General features: G+C 44.4%; 1 protein-coding gene across 4 annotated transcripts in view; it reads left to right on the forward strand.

The window, feature by feature from the left end:
- LOC116840336 (protein kibra) overlaps positions 1 to 9,624 on the forward strand; it is a 79,501-nt gene extending 69,877 nt beyond the window's left edge. For 3 of the 4 annotated variants that reach the window (XM_032806931.1, XM_032806933.1, XM_032806932.1), the window contains 9 exons: positions 1,312 to 1,420; positions 1,730 to 1,889; positions 2,075 to 3,640; positions 4,198 to 4,284; positions 5,694 to 5,883; positions 6,445 to 6,912; positions 7,136 to 7,351; positions 7,702 to 8,180; positions 8,509 to 9,624. In XM_032806931.1, the coding sequence (XP_032662822.1) occupies positions 1,312 to 1,420; positions 1,730 to 1,889; positions 2,075 to 3,640; positions 4,198 to 4,284; positions 5,694 to 5,883; positions 6,445 to 6,912; positions 7,136 to 7,351; positions 7,702 to 8,180; positions 8,509 to 9,073 (3,840 nt within the window). In that variant the 3' untranslated portion in view covers positions 9,074 to 9,624. Of the gene's footprint in view, positions 1 to 67; positions 456 to 1,311; positions 1,421 to 1,729; positions 1,890 to 2,074; positions 3,641 to 4,197; positions 4,285 to 5,693; positions 5,884 to 6,444; positions 6,913 to 7,135; positions 7,352 to 7,701; positions 8,181 to 8,508 lie in introns of those variants that run through there. The other variant, XM_032806930.1, reaches the window with a different exon arrangement.
- Positions 9,625 to 9,630: the final 6 nt, after the last annotated feature.

Raw genomic sequence — 9,630 nt, forward strand, 5'->3', positions numbered from 1 at the left:
GAGGAGAGGAGGAGGAGGAGAAGGAGGAGGAGGAGGAGGAGGAGGAGGAGAAGGAGAAAGAAGAGGAAGAAAGGCATCTCGACGGAGAAATAGTGCGCACAGTCCACCGTATACCCGGCATGGACCGTCAGTACACCCTGTGCGTACTCGTACCGGCGCACCAGTACCGCAGCTACGTGGACGATTATCATCATCAGCCGCAGAACCAGCAACGCAGGCACCAACATCAGCCTCCTACTTATCACCAGCACCAACAGCAGCAGCTGCAACGCGCGGCCCAGCAGCAGTACGCGCGCGAACAGATCTACGAGAACGTCGTGTCTCAGTATCGAATGAGAATGTGCTACCATAATGACTACGAGAACGACGAGCAAATACAGAGATTCTATTGGGAGCAGTGCTACAATCGCGACGACGCCGACAACACAGCATCGTCCTATTACTATTGCGAATACGTAAGGACGACACTACCAGCGCTACCACTACTAATGTCTGTCGGTATTATCGTCGGTTCTTCGTGGATACGCCGCGCCGATTCCTCTCGCCTCGGGAATCTCGATCGGATGTGAAACGCGCAAACTCTCTGTCTGTCTGTGTGTGACATTGAACGTGTTTCTTCGCGACAGTGAAACTGCATGTTTCTCTTTTCTTCTTCTGTTTTGTCTCTTTACTTTCAGCTCCTTTTCTTTAAAAGGATATTTTATAAGATTTTATGGCCATGACGTTGCTACTTGCGAGGGAATTTGATCCTTACAACAAGGGCCACCGATAGAATTGTACTGCCAGTTTAGTGTTGCTTCACTTACCCTCTTCGATGGTGCATTGGATTACTTGTCAGATTAATATATCGTGATATATATTTGCCACGTTATATAAATTATATATGGTTCTTCTCTTTTTTTTTTACATTTAATATATAGTTTTGGAATGGCAACAGACCCGGGAAATAAACTGGGTCTTGGAAAAAATAAAACTATTATAGCAATTATCAGGTGGTGCAGATGAATAAATTACCGTTGGTTGTAAGTTTCATCGCTAGTCACAGTTGCAACACTGGTCACATATTGTCACTGGAAAATAAGATTGGTCCTATATTGCCAGTTCGTAGTGTTGCGATTTGCAAAAGTGCAGTTTGTTGTTGTAATTAATTTGTTTCGCTCGTTGCACCGAAAAATGATATCATGCTGTCCATCATGTTCAGTGTGTCCGAAAAGTGATCGATGAGAGGATTAATGTTATGCTATATGGATATGAAAACGAATCGATTGTAATTCTAAGGAGATAAACGAGAGTAAAATTCTTGTGTTACAGGCAAAGAAGGAGATTTACGACATAAAACAGCAGAGGCTTTGCCTGGCGCAGGATGAGTACAATCACCTCAATAACGCCCTATCTACCCTTGGCGCATCGCGTACAAGTTGTAAGTATACAATTCGGTAAAAAAAAAAGAGTAAGGAATCTTCCTTTGTGACGCACAGTTGTTTTAGCGAAAATGATTAGTGTATTAATTTTTTCGAAATTAATTAACAATTATATAGCAATTTTCTGACTTAAATTTTTATGTGTAACAGTTTATAGATATTTTGTCGTTCTGTTAATGTCAGATAGTGTTCCGTTCAATGAGATAAATTGACTATTGAAATTCCATTGTGTGAAATTGACTGTTGGAATTGAAATCAATTACGGTGGACAGTTATAAAACGTACTGACAAATATCTGTGATTGGCAGTGTGTTCCAGCTCAAGTTCCTTGAGTACCAAATACGATCCCGATCTGCTGAAATCCGACGTGGCACTCGCCAGGAGCAGAGTTTCTCGATTGAAGCGAGAGCTCGAGCAGATTCGAGCGGAGATGAACTGCACGCAACGAGGAGTGGATACTCTTACTAGGTATTACACATACGAATGTTAATTAACAACGCTAATTTTTTTATATGGAGTTATTTAATTAATTTAATTTGGCTAATGAATTGAGACATTATTTGAGAACTTATGAATATTATCTAAACGTATTTTATCAAGAGAAAAGCAAGAATCGGACTCTCCTGTAATCGCTTCTGTGATTGCTCTTTCAGCGTGGAGCAAAAATTGAGCGGCCACCATAGCGGTTGCTACAATATCACGGAAGCGCAGGCGATCATGACAGAGCTGCGTAATATCCAGAAGTCCTTAAGCTCCGGTGAGAAGGAGAAGGCCGAGCTGATGCAGTCGCTGGCGCAACTTAAGGACGAACTGACGAGGTTGCAATTCTGCGAGGGCAGTCCGGAAGCTAGCACGCTCAGTCTGCCGCAGGAGAAGCTCAGCACGGCTTCCCAGACCGACTTATCGGGCGAGCTGGTGCCGATCGGTACTCGATTGGCCGAGATGGCGCGCATGAGGTTGCAATACGACGAAGCGAGGAAGAGAATTCAGCATATTCAACAGCAGCTGGCGGATCTCGAGGAGAAGGTAATGCCGGGTCAAACAGAGAGCGACAAAGATAAATTACTGCTGTTCCAAGAAAAAGAGCAATTATTGAGAGAGCTGCGCAGCATCACGCCGCGCACGAGGACGCAGCAGGACATGAAGAGAATTCAGTGCGAGATTCGCAGGCTCGAGCAAGACCTCAATAACGCGTTCGAGCTGTCGAACAAGACCATCACGGACCGCGTGCGATTGCACGAAGAGAAACAGCTTCTGTTGCAACAGCTGAGGGACGCTCTACGCTCAATGGCGATGTTGGAGGGACAACTGAAGACCTTGAGCGCGAGTACGCTGTCAGTGAGCAGCAGTTCGAGCCTTGGCAGTCTCAGCACTACAAGCAGCAAGGGTTCTCTCAGTTCCGGATTGAGTTTCACGGATATTTACGGCGGCCCACAGTGTTTAAGCACGAGTGGCTCGCAACAGGAGCGACCGGTCGACATGGTGGACCTGCACAGACGCGTAGAGAGACTGTTGCGAGGCTCCGAGCAACAGAACAACCTGATCGGTACACCATCGCCCGGCAGATCTCAGCCCAGTCTCTCACCGCGCTCGAGCTTATCCAGCGTGAGCCCTCCGGTGTCTCCGTTGTATGAAAACGCACCGATAGGTCCGCCACCTACGTATGAGCAGGTGGAACTACAAAGGCGGCAGCATCAGAAGGTGACGCCTACGGCGACAACGAGCAGTGCTGCGCCACACCTGGACGGGAGCCAACTGGAGGACCGTTTGACGGAACTCAGGCTCAGTCAGCAACAGCAGCAACAGGGAGTTGTTTCTCAGGAGCAGGCATCGTGCTCCTCGAACAATTCGCAGGAACGTCTGAGGCTCGTGGTCGGTCCTCATCCGCCCGTCGAGCTGCAGTCGAATAACATGTCGCAGGGCAGCGGTCTCGGCAGGCCCGGGATACAGCTGCCAGCGTCATTGCCTCAGCAGGAGCCGCCACCCTTGTCACCGATCAGCGAGACGCCACCACCCACCGGGATCAGGTCAAGGGCCAGTAGCTCTGGCACCAACACCAGATCCGTCTCCGCTGCGGTATCTGACGAGAGTGTCGCCGGTGACTCGGGCGTCTTCGAGGCGTCCAATCGCAAAAGACTGTCCGGACTCATCTCCGACGTGGACCTGTTGGCGTCAGGCGAGATGAGTCTGGAAACGGCGCAAGTGCAGATCAAACTGAGGTGCGTGTGTTTCAGCTTACTTATCTATGAACTAAAAATCAACGAGTGAACAGAGATTTTATATAGTATTTTTGCGTGATTCGTAATATTGGGATTATTTGATAAGTCTGTAAGAATTTGTACCGAAAACTCTAAGCTTAGAGATAACTTTATTCACTGATACATCGGTCATCTTTTATTCAAAAGGTCATGAAAAAGATTAAAGTTATGTCTAACTATAAAGCCTGATCTACAATATGCTCTTTGCTTCCTGCTTCTTTCTCTTTATCTCTTTCTGACTCAAACCTTAAGCCAGAAAAAGATAAAAGACAAGAAACAGAACGTAAAGAGCATATTGTAGATCAGGCTTTAAGCCAGAAAAAGACAGAAGACAAGAAACAGAATGCAAAGAGCATATTGGAGATCAGACTTAAGTATCGAATTTCGCATAAAAATATTTACGAACTTAGGTAACAATCCAATATTACGTTGACTATATTATTGTGGGATTTATGTGTATTACTGTAAGGATCTTGTGAAATATGCGCTTAAATTAAACTCGATAATGCATTCATTAGGTATTCAGTGAGCGACGGATTGCTTCACGTTGGCATCGAACGCGCGAGGAATCTGGCCGCCCTTTTCATACCCAATAACGCGGAAGTGTAAGTTTCTTGATTACACCAAAATATAAAACGATACGTTAGGACTATCCATAAGCAATCAAATATCCTACAATGGAATATAGTCTAAAGTATAGGTGTATAGATTCAAAAATTGTCTTATAGACCAAACTTTTATTTTTTAATTAATGATATAATAAGTTAAATACCTTACGCAAATAACGCACATTATGAAAAATACTATCTATAAATGGGATTAGCTCAAAATAGAAAATGATGAGAGTAAGGATTTTCTAAATACTTGTTTGCTTATATAAGCTTTTATATATATATATATATATATATATATATATATATATATATATATATATATATATATATATTTTATATAAGTGCTCCTGTTATATAGTGTATTCAAATCAGTAGTTCTCCAAAGGACAATCTGTCTGTATATACAGTTTTCTAAATGGTAATCGATTGTGCACTCTAGTTCACCTCAACTTCTATCCGTGAGCAACTTCAATTCACGCACATTTACATAGATCAATCATTTGCATTTCTGATTGGTTAATATCAGAAAGTCCAACGTGTACAATTATTGCCAGCAGCTCGAGCTGTTCGTGAAGGTTTGTCCTTATTTTCCAAGATAGCCGTGATTGAGTAATTTGTTCATGTGAAGATATTGGGTCAACTCTAACTGATATCTGCGCTAATATACTTGACTGTTGTCAATTCGGGTGTAATCGGCGATCTTGATGACCCGTGTTGGCTGCTCGGTCGGCCGCACTCGAATCTCCATTGATGTTCCCGCGATTGAAACGTAATTGTGAAATTCTTGTCGCGCTTTGGATCATCGACCGGTCGTCGCCTTCCTTTACTTTCGTTACGTAAGAGCTCGCTATTATCAGCGGTATCGAGTCTCGTAATTAGCTTTATACGGTTTTACTCGGGAATTCATTCTCTCGACCATTGTACCTGGCTGATGGCAATAAATTCGCGAAATAGCGCGATGCTTCGACAGATGATGAAGAACAGACAGATTAATGTACAGTTACTCGTGAGCGTTTGATTGATGACCCACCTTTTGCGCATGATAGCTGACATTCTCCAATTCCATCGATGAATAGATCGAAGAAAGAGGGAGAGAGAGAGAGAGAGAGAGAAAAAAAGAGAGAATCCCTCGACTACTATCGGCTTCTGTTCGAGTAACCATTTAGAAAATAATTGATAGTAAATGATGGACGAGTAATCAATGACAAGCAAATAAACAGTCTATCGGAAACTAGTGAGAGTTCCATCTGCACGCAATCGGATTACTCAAACCCGAAGCTAATCCAACTGAATAATTAACTTCGATTGATCCGTGTTTGATCGGTGTGCGCACAATGTGGGACAATAGTCTCTGGGAAACTACCCTTTCGCGTGAGAGTAATTCCTTTTCTCCATTTTAGATACATCAAGGCCGCTTTGCTGCCGATGCAACTGCCCGTTAATCACATGTGTTGCACGAAAGCCGTCGTGGATCTACGAAAACCAACCTTCGGCGAGACATTTCCGATCGCTGTGCCGCTCAATAAACTGTACACGAAGACGCTGCAAGTGAATGTCTGGTGTACGAGCAACGAATCCGAGGAATGCTTGGTATGTGCGCGAATTTTTCGAAGGTTCCTTTGTCGCCACCGCCTCGATTAGTAACGTCAGAAATGAGAAAGTGAGAATGAGAAAGCATGCAAATAGTTCTCGTAAAATACGTCAAAGTGGAAAAGATATGTTTATGATGTGATACCTGCGATCGATTGAGCATATCTGTAAAATAGTTCGCGAACTTTTCCTTTGCTACAACGATCAATAAAGCTTAAAATTAACGCCGTAAAATCACGCGATTTATTAAAAGTCAGCCACATGTTAATACTTAATTTTACGACGATTATTAGAACGAAAGGAAAGTATTCGAAATATTTTACAAATCTGCTCAAACGATCGTGTCATTTTGTGCACATATATTTTTACTTCAACATAGTTTGCAAGAATGTGGAGCGAATTTTTTGCTTCTAATGTCGTGAATGAAGATAACCGTGACAAGGGACCAGGAGTCTTAAAAATTTAGTATCCTTGCGGAAACTTTATAAGTTTCTGAGCACTCATACATATTACGTTTTATCATGAAATTGATTCTAACGTGAACACGTAATTCGGTTACAGGGTTCTGCGCAAGTCTCGTTGGCAGACTTCAGCCCAGAATCTCCTAGCGTCAAATGGTACAACATACTCTCCTTCCGTTTCATGCAACCGTCTGACAGTCCTAGCGCTAGCACCAGCAACAACGTGTCCGCGAATGTTGCCGTCAGGCAAGCCAAGCACGACAAACAGGAGTCAGATATTTCAGTATATAGGAACACGCAGAATACAAAGGAGGAGAGTAGCGACGAGAGCACGATCATCAGTTCTCAGACGTCCACCTTGACGAGAAATCAAGGCTGCGACGAGCTGCAGACTGCTGTGTCGCTGAGATTGGAGGAGCTGGCCAATTGTTTGGGCAGTCCGGAGGAGGAAGACGAGGGTGGAGGCAGCGGTAGTGGAAGTGGGAGCGGAGGCAGCAACAACGAGGAAGACATACCCGAGGATTTCATGACGGAAGACAACGTCCTGGAAGACGTTTTGGAGCACGAAGTGAGTGACGTTACTTGAGAATTTCATTTCGAATCCTCTCGCCGATACAGCGAGAAGAGCTTTTCCAAACCAAATTCTCTTAGGAACCAAATCGGTTCTTAGGAATTCTCAGAAATCCTGTTCCCTTCAACCAAAATGTATTTAGTTCTGTCACTGTTACGTTAGTTTGATCTTTTTTTCTCTGGGGATGAATCGTTCTAACTTAGATGGCTTTTATTTCCAGGAGGACGAGGAACTGAACGATGAAACGAGGCAAACGGAAGACAAGGAAACGAACACCGAGTGTGTGTTTATTCCGGAGCAAGGCAAACAGAGGAAACTATCCGCGGCCGGCGTTGCGCCCGGCGCCATTCACGACGACAAGAATTCCATCGTGATCAAAAGGAGTCAGACGTTCTCGCCGAGCGCGGCTGTCAGTAAAAATCATTATATATGTCGGGTAAGTTCTTTTCTTTCAACGAATCTCTCAGCCCTTATCCTCAGGTAATTTTTTATTGTGACATCACGAATCACGTGATTATTTGATATTTATTCAGGAAAAATTAATTTACTTCATACAACTCAAACATTATTAATCTCCATTTTTCATTTTTACTTTTCACATTTTGATTAAATAATACTAGGATAATAAAATTATGAACAACTCTCTTATCTATCTTTCGCTACTTATTAGTTTTATATAAAATTTTCCATCACAGTGCATCGAAACACGAATTTTTAGTTTGTATGACAGACTAGTGCCTTTAGTTATTCTTTCACTTATTTTCTTTTCTTTTATGTTTTTTACAGCTTAATCGCAGCGACAGCGATAGCAGCATGCCTCTTTATCGCAAAGGTGGGCCTTTCCAACGAAACTCAGTGGAGAGACGTTCGCTGCGATGGCGTCGGCCGTCCTCGGCCCTCAGCTGCAAAACCACTTCGAAGAAATCATCTCATCTACCACCCACAGCGAGAACATCGTTGGACCTCGAATTAGATCTCCAAGCGCAACATGCCAAACTGAATAATCTCCAGGACGAGCTCACGAGGTTACGGGAACTGAAGCAACGGTTGGAGCAGGCGCGCGAGAAAGGTGATGCCGATTTGGCGACCTGGCTGTTGGAGGATCACAAGTTCCAGAGTCTCATGGCGCAGGCCGAGAGCGGCAAGAACGGCAGGAGTGCCGAAGAGAAGAAAGTAGATAAAATGCTGAAGAAAACCTCGAAGGAAATCTACAAGCTGAGGAAAACGAAGGTTGCGAAAGGAAAACCCGATATAATCTCCTTCAAGTAAGTAACTGATTTTGGACTATACTTTAATATAGAATGTCGAATATTATAATGAGTGAAATCATGATGGATAGTAGAATATGTTCATTGAAAGCATTGCACTATGCAAAACGTTCATGAGTGAGATGTTTGACGAAATGTTTAATTGAAAAGTCGAGCCATTACTACACACAAATAGTTAAATTGCGCGGAAAAGTGATCTTTCTCGATCAATGAATGATAAACTTATGAGGGAACAAACAACAGCAACTGCAATAAGCGGTAATTATTAGGAACAATGGAGATTTCGTTGTACGCAGCGAGTAAAGATTATCGTTCTCCTTTTCAGGGAAAAAATGGCCTTCTTCACGCGCGTGAATTCGAACGTTCCTGTTCTGCCGCCCGAGGACTTCGGGCCCGACGGCAGTGTATATCCGACGATGGCACAGGCGCATATGCACAGGAGGTACGCGTCCGAACCCGTGACCACCACCACTCACAATAGTTACATCGGGAACTCGACGACACGGCCGAATAGCGTTCCTAGCGGCAGTTCCGCGTCGTCCTCGGCCTCGAAGAGTGGTGGTGGCGGTGGTGTGACGGTGGAGCGAAACGCGAGTAACATCGTTGCGTCGGCGACGAATGCCGATGAGGACGTCTCGGTCGTCAGCAACGCCACGAGCAAGTCTGTGTCCGCTAAGAGTCGGTCAGCGGCGGCAGCGGCGGCGGCGGCGACGACGACAACAACAATGATGACGACGACGACGATGATAACGACGACGACGACGACGACGACGGAGTCGAACGCGCAGAGTTCGGAGAACGGCGAGGACGAGAGCGTCATCGAGAAGAACAACGGGGAGCCAAAGAGATATGAATACGTGGTTGACCGAGTGTTGGGCGTGGAGGTGTGAGAACCGGAAAGTAGGATCATCGATGTGGATTCGTCGACGACGAATCGACTCGCGCGCGCTCAAAGCTACGAAGCTATGAACTATAAAAACGGTCCCTTGATGGCTGTATTCTCGAGACTTTTGCGTACACGTAAGTTCCATTGCGCGGCTATTTTACGTTACGACTGTGCCCGCGCAAAAGAACTTCTACGTATACACGCCAAAATCTCGAGAATATGGACTACTCTCCGGGTAGCTGAAATGCAAGGATAATCGAACGATCGCAGCGCGACAGAATAGCGGCTTCCTAATTCTCAGTATCAGGTGCCATGTACGGATTCTCACTTAGCACATTTACCCTCCACCGAGCGCACCTCGTTGCTTTATTTGCGGCGCGTCTGTGCCAATGCTGCGTGCTATAGAAGCGATCTTCTGATGGGCGTAATACACTACGAACGGATGCGCGAACGCGCATTGTGTATGTGTATGTGTACGTATATACGTACACATACGTACACGCATATATATATATATATATATATATATATATATATATATATATATATATATATATATAT

The sequence above is a fragment of the Odontomachus brunneus genome, unplaced genomic scaffold (assembly GCF_010583005.1).
Source record: "Odontomachus brunneus isolate Ranch 3 - 2012 unplaced genomic scaffold, Obru_v1 Obru_scaffold_009, whole genome shotgun sequence".
NCBI lineage: Eukaryota > Metazoa > Arthropoda > Insecta > Hymenoptera > Formicidae > Odontomachus > Odontomachus brunneus.